At 35.0% G+C, this 15,539-nt stretch overlaps 1 protein-coding gene and 1 long non-coding RNA gene across 2 annotated transcripts; both read left to right on the forward strand.

Annotated features, from left to right (window-relative positions):
• Positions 1 to 1,401: 1,401 nt before the first annotated feature.
• Positions 1,402 to 3,887, forward strand: LOC113287164. Its single transcript, XM_026535841.1, has 3 exons — positions 1,402 to 1,806; positions 2,066 to 2,219; positions 3,533 to 3,887. Exons 1-3 carry the CDS (start codon positions 1,655 to 1,657, stop codon positions 3,596 to 3,598), a joined length of 372 nt encoding a protein of 123 aa, XP_026391626.1. The 5' UTR covers positions 1,402 to 1,654; the 3' UTR covers positions 3,599 to 3,887.
• A 7,981-nt stretch (positions 3,888 to 11,868) lies between these two features.
• On the forward strand, positions 11,869 to 14,443 carry LOC113287165. The gene is made up of 2 exons (XR_003329773.1): positions 11,869 to 13,472; positions 14,148 to 14,443. It is a non-coding gene; the product is annotated as an uncharacterized LOC113287165 (long non-coding RNA).
• The last annotated feature ends 1,096 nt before the right edge of the window (positions 14,444 to 15,539 follow it).

Genomic DNA, 15,539 nt, shown 5'->3' on the forward strand with positions numbered 1-15,539 from the left:
CCACCATTCAACGTGTTGCAGGAACTCTCTCTTCATTCCTACCTGCACACATGTGAGAACCATAAAAGTACGTCCTTTGAGTGCAATTTCATAAACCCTTTTTGGTGAGGCAGAAGTCGAGGCGAAATGCTTATTGATCGCTCTCAAACATGCGTTCTCTCATTATGGTGTGGTTATTTCTCACTCAACATTTAAGAATGAGAATATGTTCTTTAGTATTTCTAACTTCTTATTACTAGCATGCAGAAACTCTATGTCCTCATAACTCTTTGGATGCTTGGGACGCTGGAACGCTTTGAAGTTTTAAGTTTTAGTTTGATTTGCTCGATGACTAGCAAAGTCTAAGTGTGGGGGAATTTGATAGGGTGTAGAATACATCCTATTTATTATCTATTGTTTATGCTTTCTCTGTTATTTTTCTTGTAAATTATGTATTTTACGCATGTTTTTGAGTTATAGGTATTTTGGAGTCGCACGGAGGAAAAGAAGAAGAAATCACCCAATTTGTGCGAGATGGGCAATATTGTCATTTCCCTCAACTGCTTGCACGACTTACTCACATTTATCATCGTGGATGAACACACATGACGGAGGCCGCAAGACCAAAAACCTAATTAATATACCCCATGTGACGTGATAGATGACTCACGAACGTGGAGTCTGCAAGGCAGACGTGTATTTGATTAGTCAGTCGTTGACTTGATTAGAAAATGAGTCTAAGTATTGTTCAGTCGAGCATGATTGTTGAATGCTCTAGGATTCATGGATTTAACATGGTTGCTGGGACGTATAGTTCTCGAATAAATTATGTTGATAATTGAATCAACATAATGAATATTGCTTGTCTGAGCAAATATTGCTCGTATGATAAATTGTTGAATATTGATAGTTGAATCAATATTAGAGCATCTGAGTAAATAATGCTCATTTGATGAATTATTGAATATTGATAGTTGAATCAATATTCGAGCATCTGAGAAAATATTGCTCATTTGATGAATTACTGAATATTGATAGTTGAATCAATATTCGAGCATCTGAGCAAATATTGCTCATTCGATGAATTACTGAATATTGATAGTTGCATCAATATTTCGAGCATCTGAAAAAATATTTGTAAGATCCCCGACTTTTCTCGGGTTGAATTCAACCCGTTAGAGTTAAGATTCATGAGAATTTCACTTGGATATCTAAAGAAACCTAAGTTAGGGTGCTCTCATGAGTTCAAATCTGCCCAAATCCAAATTATGGTTTATAGAAGGGTGGTTGGTTGCTCTAATCATAACCTTGGGTGCCTGAATGGCCCTACATGCGTCCGGCCACGTGTCACATTCCTTTCTACACATAAACTGAGAAACCGAGAGAAATTGAGTTTCATCTTTCTTTTTCCTTATTCTCGTTCATCTCTCCGGGACTGTTGGACTCTGCAATTGAATTACGCTTTTGGTGAGAAAAACTAACCAGAACAGAGAGTGGAAAGAAACTTGTTTCCGTTGATGTTGGTAGTAAATGAAGAGTTTTAAGTGAAATTCGTCTTCCAAGTTTGCATGAATGGAGAGTTTTAGTATATATGGGAGAACTCAATGAAGTCTTCTTCTTTTCTCCCCATCTCTCTCTCCAAATGAAAATGTAAGGAACATGGCTGAAGTTATGCATGAGAGATCTTTGCGGAGTTTTGTTACATGGATATGTAGAGATGTTGACGGGGTTGGCGAGTTTGATTGACGAGATGCAGAAATGTCTTCTCACTGTTCTTAACCTTAAGTATCCGATTAGAGGCAAGTGGTTTTCACTCAATGGATTAAGGTAACTCCTAGAAATTTTTGGTTCCACGTTGTTATAGTTCTTTCTTGAATTGAATTGTTGTAAACATAGAGGAACTAGGGTCCATATCCAATTTAGAAATTCATATCAAATTAAGTTGGATTTGGACTGAGAAATCTGCAAGAATCAAGATTAAATATGGGTTGTTTGCCATTGGTTTTAATTGTAATAAATGAACGGGATTCTTGAACATTTTGAGTTCTAGTAAAATTTGGATTATTGGATACTTTGTGAGACTCAGATTTGCCGGACAAACATCTAAGAGCCCGCAACGTGTTCGATACAACGCTGGAAAGAAGACAAAAATGGTCGATACAACGCTGGAAAGAAGAGAAAAATGGTTAGGCGTTGTTGGGCGCCTTCGAAATATTAAGAGCCTAATTATTGAACAAAAGGTATAACTCTCTCCTTGTAGAATTCACCATAAATGAAAACTTAGCATTTGTTGTACATAGTAATATCATTGATTTATTTTTCGGTTAAGTAGAAATTGTATCAATGAATGTGATGATTGAAGGATGTGGCTAGATGGGTATTTCTAGTCTGTATTGCATCTGAATTTTATGTTTAGCTTCATATTTTTGTTACCGTAAGTTGCTTAGAAATGAGCCTTGGAATCAATACCTACTAATGTTGTGGTTCTACTGTTTCATAAATTTCCCAACTTAGTTTCGGTTTTGTTATTGAAAATTGGTTAGCGACTACTGTGAACAAGGAGACGAATTGTATTCCCTCTTGAATTTAGTATATAATGAATATAGGGGATGACATTTTACGAATGGGGTCGAGATACCGGACTGTGGTACTAATGATCTCAATTTCTTATTTTATGAAAACAAAAGGAGATTCTTAGATCTTGATTTGGCCTCACATGCTTAAAGACTACGAAAGATGGCTTAATCATCCTTGATGTAGCTTTTGATATGCCTTAGAATTTATGCTCGAGTAGTTCATGAGTAAAATGAACACTTTTTCTGTGAGCAATACACATAACTGGCCATTAAGCAAGCATATTTTTGTTGTTGTTTACCACTTTTAGTTTAACTTCATTTGGAGGGAATTAACTAAGGTACTGGAATCTTATGCAGAAAAGAGATGATGGGTTTATGTCAGCAGTATGGGTAAAATTGATAATTCATTTGTGTAGACACAACAATTGTTTTGTTGCACCAATTAGTTTCATATGCTAGGGAACATGTATGTAACCTATTTTAATTTATTTAGACTACCCTCAAGTAGAACGGTACCATTTATACTGTAACATTTTGCTACGTTTTACGATCACCGCTGCTAGAATTAGATGGTATGATGCTATGTCTAATGGCTCTCCACAGAATAGTGAATCTCTTGCGCGTATATTTGATTGGGTAAACTTAGTGATATTAATACGGAGGGTGTATTAGTGGGACAAGTTAAATGGTTATGTACAGAGATGGTACTTTCTAGGCTAGTTAAAGATGTATCTTCACTAGTACCATAAGGAATTTAATTTCTTCATATAACCTTACTTTGGTATGTCTGGTTTGATAATTGGTACTGGTCTGGTTAAACGTACTATTACATCTCTGGAAAATTGCTTAGTAATTTATCGGTTCTACATTAGTTAATTGTTGTTAGCATATTTACATCGACATCGGGTTTACTAAACTTTGACTTATTAATGGATTTGTTTCTTTTGATCGGTGTATACTTGAATTGGAGACATAAGGTCATCGGAAATGTTAGCATGACGTTGTTGATGAAATGGAAAAATGCCTTCTACTATTCATTTTAATGGAGGATGGTCGTGGCACTAGATTTCATCTATTTTCTGTTTGCACCATTCTTGTAAGTCTGGTTCCCAAATGGTTGTCGTTGCTTTATACGATTCAATATGTGATACTTGAGAAGTATCTTAAATGATTTATTTTGCACACTTTGCTTGAAGTCGTACAAAGATGGAACTGGTAGATTTAACGATGATTACCGTAGACCAAGGTAATACTAGCTCTCTGTAGACATCCTTGTCTCTAGAAAATGTTTGTGGATTAATACAACTAATAGTTTAAAGATAAGTACTTCTTTTATTTTATTTTTGGTAGAACAAATATTATGGTTGTAATGATGTTTTAGCTTCTCCTAGTCCAACGATGACAAAAGAGTTGAAATGTGAAAGTTAGCTTTTTCGTGTAGTGATAGTTCCAACTAAGCATATAGTTACAAAGTTTAGATGATTATAATGAACATTATATCATAGTTAACCAGGAAATTATTACTTTTGGTTAGCTTCGATAGGTGATTAGTCATTGACATATGAACCTCAATTTATAAAATCTTGCAAGTGCAGTAAATAAGAGGGCAAGACAAATAACTTTTTTTGTGGTGCATAATGTGATGAACCACGGTCGTGCTTGATCCTTCGAGCAACGGAGAGGGTGTTTGATCTTTCGAGCAACGGAGAGGGTACGTAGGCAGCCGCTATACGGTTTAGCACAACTTCGGAAAGTTGTTCATATTGTCTGAACGGGGTTGGTTGATGCTTTGCAGTTCATACAATTCATTCAGAGATGATTGCAACCTTGGCAAGCATATATCATGGGCAACTGGCCAATAATGGATGGTAACCAGAACTACCTTAATTTTGGCAACTGGCCGTCTTTGAATTTGGCAATTGGCCATTTGTTATTTTGGCACGATTATTAGTGAACGAAAATTTTACTTGAGTGGCGTATCCGAGGGTCGGAGCTTTCCAAGCGGGCAGCATCCTGACCCGCCGGAAGCAAAAATTCTCTTATCCATCACAGTTGGTATCAGAGCAGTTCCGGTTCATACGGGACTTTGCTTTTAGAAACTCATCAGTATTTTGCTCGTGTGGTGACTACAATAAATTCTCTTTACTTTTGTTTTTGTTTTGAACTTCGGGACGAAGTTCTTTTGAAGGTGTCAATGGCGTAAAGTCCCCGACTTTTCTCGGGTTGAATTCAACCCGTTAGAGTTAAGATTCATGAGAATTTCACTTGGATGTCTAAAGAAACCTAAGTTAGGGTGCTCTCATGAGTTCAAATCTTCCCAAATCTAAATTATGGTTTATAGAAGGGTGGTTGATTGCTCTAATCATAACCTTGGGTGCCTGAATGGCCCTACGTGCGTCCGGCCACGTGTCACATTCCTTTCTACACATAAACTGAGAAACCGAGAGAAATTGAGTTTCATCTTTCTTTTTCCTTATTCTCGTTCATCTCTCTGGGACTGTTGGACTCTGCGATTGAATTACGCTTTGGTGAGAAAAACTAACCAGAATAGAGAGTGGAAAGAAACTTGTTTCCGTTGATGTTGGTAGTAAATGAAGAGTTTTAAGTGAAATTCGTCTTCCAAGTTTGCATGAATGGAGAGTTTTAATATATATGGGAGAACTCAATGTAGTCTTCTTCTTTTCTCCCCATCTCTCTCCCCAACTGAAAATGTAAGTAACGTGGCTGAAGTTATGCATGAGAGAGCTTTGCGGAGTTTTGTTACATGGATCTGTAGAGATGTCGACGGGGTTGGCGAGTTTGATTGACGAGATGCAGAAATTTCTTCTCACTGTTCTTAAGCTTAAGTATCTGATTAGAGGCAAGTGGTTTTCACTCAATGGATTAAAGTAACTCTTAGCAATTTTTGGGTCCACGTTGTTATAATTATTTCTTGAATTGAATTGTTGTAAACATAGAGGAACTAGGGTCCGTATCCAATTTAGAAATTCATATCAAATTTAGTTGGATTTGGACTGAGAAAATCTGCAAGAATCAATATTAAATATAGGTTGTTTGCCATTGGTTTTAATTGTAATAAATGAACAGGATTCTTGAACGTTTTGAGTTCTAGTAAAATTTGGATTATTGGATACTTTGTGAGACTCAGATTTGCCGGACAAACATCTAAGAGCCCTCAACGTGTATGATACAACGATGGAGAGAAGAGAAAAATGATTAGGCATTGTTGGGCGCCTTCGAAATATTAAGAGCCTAATTATTGAACAAAAGGTATAACTCTCTCCTTGTAGAATTCACCATAAATGAAAACTTAGCATTTGTTGTATACAGTAATATCATTGATTTATTTTTCGGTTAAATAAAAATTGTATCGATGAATGTGATGATTGAAGGATGTGGCTAGATGGGTATTTCTAGTCTGTATTGCATCTGAATTTTATGTTTAGCTTCATATTTTTGTTACCGTAAGTTGCTTAGAAATGAGCCTTGGAATCAATACCTACTAACGTTGTGGTTCTACTATTTCATAAATTGCCCAACTTAGTTTCGGTTTTGTTATTGAAAATTGGTTAGTGACTACTGTGAACAAGGAGACGAATTGTATTCCCTCTTGAATTTAGTATATAATGAATATAGGGGATGACATTTTACGAATGGGGTCGAGATACCGGACTGTGGTACTAATGATCTCAATTTCTTATTTTATGAAAACAAAAGGAGATTCTTAGATCTTGATTTGGCCTCACATGCTTAAAGACTACGAAAGATGGTTTAATCATCCTTGGTGTAGCTTTTGATACACCTTAGAATTTATGCTCCAGTAGTTCATGAGTAAAATGAACACTTTTTCTGTGAGCAATACACATAATTGGCCATTAAGCAAGCATATTTTTGTTGTTGTTTACCACTTTTAGTTTAACTTCATTTGGAGGGAATTAACTAAGGTACTGGAATCTTATGCAGAAAAGAGATGATGGGTTTATGTCAGCAGTATGGGTAAAATTGATAATTCATTTGTGTAGACACAACAATTGTTTTGTTGCACCAATTAGTTTCATATGCTAGGGAACATGTATGTAACCTATTTTAATTTATTTAGACTACCCTCAAGTAGAACGGTACCATTTATACTGTAACATTTTGCTACGTTTTACGATCACCGCTGCTAGAATTAGATGGTATGATGCTATGTCTAATGGCTCTCCACAGAATAGTGAATCTCTTGCGCGTATATTTGATTGGGTAAACTTAGTGATATTAATACGGAGGGTGTATTAGTGGGACAAGTTAAATGGTTATGTACAGAGATGGTACTTTCTAGGCTAGTTAAAGATGTATCTTCACTAGTACCATAAGGAATTTAATTTCTTCATATAACCTTACTTTGGTATGTCTGGTTTGATAATTGGTACTGGTCTGGTTAAACGTACTATTACATCTCTGGAAAATTGCTTAGTAATTTATCGGTTCTACATTAGTTAATTGTTGTTAGCATATTTACATCGACATCGGGTTTACTAAACTTTGACTTATTAATGGATTTGTTTCTTTTGATCGGTGTATACTTGAATTGGAGACATAAGGTCATCGGAAATGTTAGCATGACGTTGTTGATGAAATGGAAAAATGCCTTCTACTATTCATTTTAGTGGAGGGTGGTCGTGGCACTAGATTTCATCTATTTTCTGTTTGCACCATTCTTGTAAGTCTGGTTCCCAAATGGTTGTCGTTGCTTTATACGATTCAATATGTGATACTTGAGAAGTATCTTAAATGATTTATTTTGCACACTTTGCTTGAAGTCGTACAAAGATGGAACTGGTAGATTTAACGATGATTACCGTAGACCAAGGTAATACTAGCTCTCTGTAGACATCCTTGTCTCTAGAAAATGTTTGTGGATTAATACAACTAATAGTTTAAAGATAAGTACTTCTTTTATTTTATTTTTGGTAGAACAAATATTATGGTTGTAATGATGTTTTAGCTTCTCCTAGTCCAACGATGACAAAAGAGTTGAAATGTGAAAGTTAGCTTTTTCGTGTAGTGATAGTTCCAACTAAGCATATAGTTACAAAGTTTAGATGATTATAATGAACATTATATCATAGTTAACCAGGAAATTATTACTTTTGGTTAGCTTCGATAGGTGATTAGTCATTGACATATGAACCTCAATTTATAAAATCTTGCAAGTGCAGTAAATAAGAGGGCAAGACAAATAACTTTTTTTGTGGTGCATAATGTGATGAACCACGGTCGTGCTTGATCCTTCGAGCAACGGAGAGGGTGTTTGATCCTTCGAGCAACGGAGGGTACGTAGGCAGCCGCTATGCGGTTTAGCACAACTTCGGAAAGTTGTTCATATTGTCTGAGAACATGGGAAAATTTTACGATGGCAGCAAGGGTTATTGTTTCTATTGAGAACCTGCATAAGGTAATTGTTCATTCTGGTAGACTATATGGGCAGGGGGCTGTCATGAGATTTTCTCCCTAAATCAGTACTCATCCACTAGCAAGAAGACGTGCCCAGGATATATTCACTAATCAGATGGAAAAATCCTTCACTGAATTGCGTGTTACTGACTCAAGGATTGACTGCAAACTAATCAAGGTAGTTGCTCTTAAGAGCCATCTGATAAGTGAAAATGAAACAGTTCAACTGCCTTGGAGACTACCATTCTCAAGGCATTCCTTGAAGACATGCATTTTACCCACTGTTCTTCAGCAATCTAAAACTTTACATGCTCAGAATGCATCTGAAGTTGAAGTTATTATCGACAACGTTATTGTGGAGTTGCCGTCGATATTTAACTTAGTTGAATACTCTGCACTAGATCCTATTCTTGGGGTTATTTGTATATTGTTTCTTCTAAATGCTGGTTTGAAAACTCAATATTTAGCTGCACGCAGTTTGTCCTTCGACTCAGGTGGAACAATTGTTGCCAGGTTGAAACATAATGTCTTCTTTTGTAGCAGAGAATGTGTCGGGATTCTCGCCACGATACTGATAGTATGTGACAAAGGTATGGACAATTTTATTTCCTGAGTTGCGATGTATAATGAAGCTAAGTTAGCATTCTTCATATATTCAACGGAAACTGATCGTAGCTTATTAGAATGGAGAGCTAGATTTGACGTCACATTTCTGCATGTGCAAAATGCTACTAGCCACGGTCAGTTGAGAGCTGTTGAGATTATGCAGTATATTGATACACATGGTAAGGGAAAGCATAAACCTACCCAGGAGCGGATTGGTGCAGTCCCCAAGCAATCTTCTATACTTGCACAAAATATTCAATCAGTTCCTACTCTAGAGGACAAGCTCCAGAAACAACACTTGCAAACAAATAGTAAAAATAAAGAAAGAAATGTCCTAGAAGAAATGGAGGGTCTTCTAAAAAAAAGCTCAAGCAATCATCGTCGTATACCGATGGAATGCCAGATTTTCCAAAGTTGACTAAAGAAGTCACCATCCCGTTTAAAAACTATGAAGTTTCAAGGTTGATTACACAAATGAAAATTATTCAGCAACTGCATTTAAATTTCATGGAAGGGTCTAGTACTATTATTGATTCAAAATTTCAAGAGAAGTTGGCATACTGCCTCGTGAGACTGCAGTCAACATCAACTGTTGTCTCATCATTTTTACCAAGATTTGATATTATTCTCAACATGCAGTTTGCGGGATCAAAAAGAAAGTTTTCTATAATCTGGGCCAATGCAGTACATGCAGTTAATTTGATTGTTCAAGATGATATACTATTCTTATGTAAGAGATATGTTTTGTCGGTTCTTGAAGGAAGTTTTTGTGACTCATATATAGATCCGAAGGAATGAGATACGGACAGACAAAACAAGAATGACCTGACACAGCAAGTTCGTAATAGTGAATACAAGAGGCATGATCGAAATAGGCATGGAGACCTTTGTCTTTGTTTTCGACCATACGACCCAGGCGGTAACCGTGACAGTGTTTTTCTTGTTATACGAAACTTAAGCTATCTGATTGATGACGATCTTCGGCGTCGTTTCCGAACGTATGACCCTGGAAAAGATGTTTGTGTTTTTATGCCAAACTCAGGCTATCTGACTGTTTACGATCTTCATCGTCGTTTCCAGCCCTACGACTCGGGCAAGAGTATAGTCTATTGAACTCGTGGTCGAGTTCTTTTCAAGAAGGAGGGCCTTATGTAGGACATCCTACTCACAAGTTATCTATTTCCTATTATAAGGATTTCCTTTTACTAGCTTTAGTCTATTTCTTTATTTAGGATTTCTTTCCTAGTTTGGTGTGATTTCTTTTTCTAGTCCTGATTATATTTAGAATCCTTAAAGCCTATATAAGAAGCCATAAGCATAGTAGAGATACATAATTTCTACAACCAATATTATTATTTGATTAATATCAAACTTATCTTTTATTTTATTATCTTTATTTTATCATCACTTTTGTGAATCTATTGATCTCACATTAGTTTTTATCTTTTATCGATCTTTGATCCAAAATCATACGCTTCCGTTACGTCAGTTTGTTTATGTAATGAAGTAAAAATTGTAGGGTACACCAATAAATTTAGCTAATAAAGGTTAGGGAATAATCGGTCTAAAAAGTATGAACACGTACACAATCTAAAAAAAAAAAAAAGAAATAGTGGGATTAGTATTATTGATAAATCTTGAAAGTCAGATAGAAACTTACTGAGTACCTTGACTCATATGTAGATTCAACAGTTTATAATTACATAATTTTTTTAATAATATTTTTGGGACTTAATGATATTTATAAGAGCAGTTAGGATAATAGTTCAACCATCAATGTTAATAATGATTATTATAGTAATTATGGACGACAATAATAATAATAGTAATTTTAATAAAGTAGTAGTTAGCATTTATCAGTTCATATTAAACTTAACTAACAAAAATTTCGATAAGGATATATGACCAAAAAAAATAACGATTATGATTAAATAACTATGAAAAATTATCAACGCTTATGTATGGTTAAATTATGTGAAATTAAACTAATGACAAATTGGAAATACATATTTTGCGTTTAAACTAAATAGTTAATATAATATTGATTAGGCGTTAGACGTAATAAAGTGAGGACATAATATATAAAATAAAAAGGCTCAACTTGTTAGCTATTTTGTATCGAAATTATTTTTTTAGTCTAATAAATGATCCAGTAAATTTTTAAAATGAAACAAATATACATGAAGTAATAGTAATAGTATTCGAGTAATTATTACTAGTAGCAAATCTATAGTAAATAATATTTGGAAAATTTATATACGGTATTACAGTAAAGTTAAGATAATCAAATATTATAAAATGACGTAAAAATCGAATCGGGATTACTTATCTTGGTAAAAGAAATAAATGAAAAAAATAAAAATTCAGATGACTAAATTACTTAAAATGTTATGAAATATGTATATAGTCTATCAAGTAAAATTTTAGATTACACCAGTTACGATAAAAGTTTAAAGACTAATTAATCTTAATAAATTAAAACTTAGTTAATCCAGCTCTGGGAATAGTGAGGTTGATAATTCTGATGTGTTCGGGTGATACTTGTTATGTAGGTAGGCATTGTCAGTCATCGCGAACCTAGATAGGGCAACTGCATTCTTGTATCACTAGGCATTGAAGGGAAACTTGCTTCTATTAGTGGACTGATAGGTCCCAAATTTTACTTAGAAATTTTATTATAGAATACCTTTTCTTCTAATTAGAAGTAGTAACTTATTGAAATAGAAACTAGTCTTTTGAACCTAGAGCCAAAAATTATAGTTATAGAAAGCCATATAGGTTTGTGCTTTGTTTTATGTTGTTTGCGCCTAAACAAGAGATAGGATTTTTCTTTAAGGTGGGGAGTTTTTGAAGACCAGAATGATGGGTTTGATTTTCGAGGACGAAAATAAATAAGGTGGGGGGAATGTAAGGACCCTCAAGCTCGTCAATACTATTTGACTGGTCTGGCGATAGTCAAGAGACGATTAAGCGATAATGAATCGATTAGTTTAACACAAGCGTTAATTAATAGAAATTAATCTAAAAACTATTTACAAATGAAACTAGTACTGTTAGATATAACTCGAAAAGTTATGCGAAATGGGCTACTCGAACGTGTTAATCAGATACTGGACGAAGGAGATATCATTGGATAAATATGAAGGGCAAAATAGTTTTTTTTGCTTTTGACCGACCCTGACTACCCATATCAATTTGGGGGGGTGCATTTATCGTTTGTCCCTAGTCTTATCTTCACACGATCGAGAAGATAAGTCTTCTTTCTTTTCATTTTTCTCTCTTATTCCTCTTTCTTCTATTTCTTTTCTTGTTCTTTGTTTTCCTCTTCTTTTCTCTGTCAAATTCGATTCATTGGATTTGAGCTTATTTGCGTGTAAATTATCCTTAGGGAGAGTGGTAGATGGTGGTATTTAAGGAGAAGATGTTACTGCTGAGGTTGATTGAGAATGAGAAGAAGAAGATGGAGGTAAATGGAAGTTAGGGTTCGTCTGGTTTTGAGTTGAAATGGAATCGACCGGATATTGAGTTATGGATTGATGAATAACAAAGGGGGTTTTCATTTGAATGATATTATGAAGTTGTTAAAGGGAGAAATTGAAAAGATGATTAAGAATTTAAGAAATCAGTAACTTAGGGTTTCATAAGAACATCTCAAAGAATTAGAAGATGAAATTGAAGGTCCAGAAGAAAGATTAGAGATGGGTTATTGTTGAATTAATGATGTGAAGCGGTTCTGTTGAAGATTTGCAGAATTAGGGTTGTGTTCTGTTTTCCCAAAATTAAGAATGAGGGTTTTGTTGAAGCAGTAGAGAAATCAGATGAAATAAAAGATGGTTTTAGATGGTTGAGAGGATTATAGTGGGATTGCAGATGAAGCATTAATCTCAGGTGATGAATTTGGCGCTGGTGATTGATTTTCGGTCTGCACAAATAATTCTGGGTTTGAATTGAAGTGGATGGTGAAGTAACAACTCAGAGAGTGCTAGATATTGGGTAAGCCTCTATATTGTCTCAATTTCAGTATCTTAATTTGAATGTTTATGAATTATCGAGTTTATATGATTGTTCGAGAATTTTGTTGTTGAGAAGAACATGGATTGGAACTGTGAACTGTAGTGAATTACAGGGAGAAGGAGAAGTATATGGTGTTGGAGATGGTGGTGTGGTCTTTGTGGTTGAATAAGTTGGGTGTGTATGATGTTGAGTGATGTTGCTTGTGATGTTGTTGGTATTGATGTTAATTGAGATGGTAATAGGTAGTAGTTGTGGTGCTGAGTTAAATTACATCATATGTTGACGAATATGTGATGAAAATGTGGTTGTAACTGAAATGAGAAAGATATGAGTCTGCAGTAGTTCTAAGGTGAATTTTATGAGATTGGGTATCTCAGCATGAAGAAGTAGGAAGTGGCTTAGATGGAAGATAATGCTAAATATAATTCAGGGAAGAATTGATGTGGTGTTGTTGAGTATGGAAATGGACAGATCTAGATGTATGTGTGTGGAGATTGAATTACAGTTGGGAATGAAGTATAATTCTTTATGGATGTTGCAGTTGAGGTTTGAGATTGTATTACTGCTGAGTTTGAGATATAGTTTTGCTGTCAGTGATCTTGTTATGCAGCTGAGATGAGTTAATTGGTGGTGATGATGCTGAAGTTGCGGTGTTTGGCTGGGAGGATAGTATCAATGGATAGTGAACGAATCTGTAGTTGTAAAGCTAGGTTTGTGAATGAATTACAGGGATTGATCTTTAAGAACTAGGAGTTGTTGAGAATGGTATTAAGGTTTGAATTGGCAAAGAATTGGCCAAGGTAAAGCTGAGCAGCAGTGAAGTGATTGTATAAAGAATGTTGCTTAGAGCTTCAATTGCAGGTAATTAGAGTTTATAATTGTAATTGAAACTTGAAGTTTATTTGAATAATTGAATTTATGTAATGATTAGATTGAAAGTGAACTAGAGTTAGAATCACAATTGTGTAAGAAGTTTTGTCCTGTGTTATGGCCTAGTTTTCCCTTTAGTCATCCCAGTCAGCTGACTCAGTTAATCTGACTGAGTCACATGTATACCTGACTTACCTGAATCAGTCTTATTGACTGAGTTGACCCGAAACGATTCTTGTTTGACTCATTGACCGAGTTAACCCTTTGACCTTTGACTGTCAGTTAACCTTTGACCGCTAGAGACTGTTAGTTGACCCGATTGGACTGGGCCTTAGATTAGTGGACTTGTTTACTGGAATTGGGCTTAGTACCATGTATTGATAATTTGATATTTTGGACCTGTTATAGTCTGAATTGACCTTAGGTTCTTTCTACAAAGTTGTGGATATTCATAAGACTTAGATATTAGACTATTGAACCAACCTAAGTGATCTAGAAAACCTTAGATATGTTAAAGGAAGAGACTGAAAGAAGTGTAAAGTCATAAATGGGCTTAGAACCATTAGATAGTTCACTTAACTTATAACTAGAGAATATATGGAATTATGTTATGAGTCTTGTGTGAGCCTTTTGACTAGATTCTTAGACTTCTTGTGTGATTAACAGTTAGTCTATTTTTACAACGATCGATTTAAAGGATGAACCGATGGATCGTGAATCTCGAGGTAGGCATGGCTTGTCATCAAAAGAGGTGGGAATACATTTGACTCTTTTGTAATCATTGTTGTTTCTTTTACAAAAGGTTATATTTAACAAATCATGCAGTGTCTGTCTATGCATTCCCTGTTTTATTTAAATTGCATTATGATAATTATGTTGATTCTGTTAATCTTTCCATGGTTTGGAAAGGACTTGAATTGTTTGTTTGTTATATGAATTGTTATGGGAAATGAGAATTTCCACGTGTGGTATATAGGATACGCTCCTTCATATTTATATCTACATGAATTCAGATTTTATGCATAGAGTGGGTCATCATGGTCTTGGTGATATCAATAGTTAATGAGTGTGGTTAGCACGAATATTATACATTGTTTGAAGAAGAAGTTTGTCCATATACATGTTTGTTTACTTCTGTGAGGATATGCTCTTTCATATTTATACCTACATGAATTCAGCTTTTATGCTTATTATGGGTCATCATGGTCTTGGTGATATCAATAGCTAATGAGTGTGGTTAGCACGAATAGTATACATTGTTTGAAGAAAGAGCTTGTCCATATTCGTGTTTATGTATCTCAATGACTTGGTCACTATTTACCGTCTGGGAAAACATTATTGTTTTTCTTAATCTTGCTTATGATTACTTGGAATTTAAATGTTAATTATTCTCACTTTAAGTTTTCAGAGACAGATCAGAGTTGCGCGGCGAAAGCCACAAGTGTTGACTCACTTAATTATTAACTTCTGTTATGTTTATCATGTTGTTTATTGTATCTGTAAACCAAATGACTATTGTATATGTATCATTTGAGAGAAGTTCATGTATATATATTCCGAGCGGGGTTAGTTTTGGGATACTGTTTTGTAGCAGATTTCTTAATTGAATGTTTAAGTATTTGAATTAGATTCGTAGTGCCTCTTTATCTAGTTAATATCTTGGATTAGTCAGCTGCTAGCTTAGGGGGCGCTATAGAAAATATTCCCAGAATATTTTCCTTAATGCCGAGTAATGGAAAAATATATGGAGTTATGGAGGAGTATATAAGGTTTTGAGGAGTATTAGAGCGGGGAGAGATAGGATTGGGAAAAGTTTGGAACGTCATAGAGCCAAAAATTTAGAGTTGCGTAAATATTGTTTGCTGCTGGTGAAGAACATAAGACACACACCCATCTGTCGTAAAGGCTATAGTGATTGCGACAGTTCAGCGACGGTCTTGGAAGCTACAGTAACGACAATTTTCATTTATCGTTCTCTGTAATTTTAATCATTTTTCCTCCAATTTCATCATTTGTCAACACTTTGAGCAATAAAAATGAAATTTGAGCGTGTTTCCA

Source organism: Papaver somniferum, chromosome 6, assembly GCF_003573695.1.
Source record: "Papaver somniferum cultivar HN1 chromosome 6, ASM357369v1, whole genome shotgun sequence".
In the NCBI taxonomy this organism is placed as follows: Eukaryota; Viridiplantae; Streptophyta; class Magnoliopsida; order Ranunculales; family Papaveraceae; genus Papaver; species Papaver somniferum.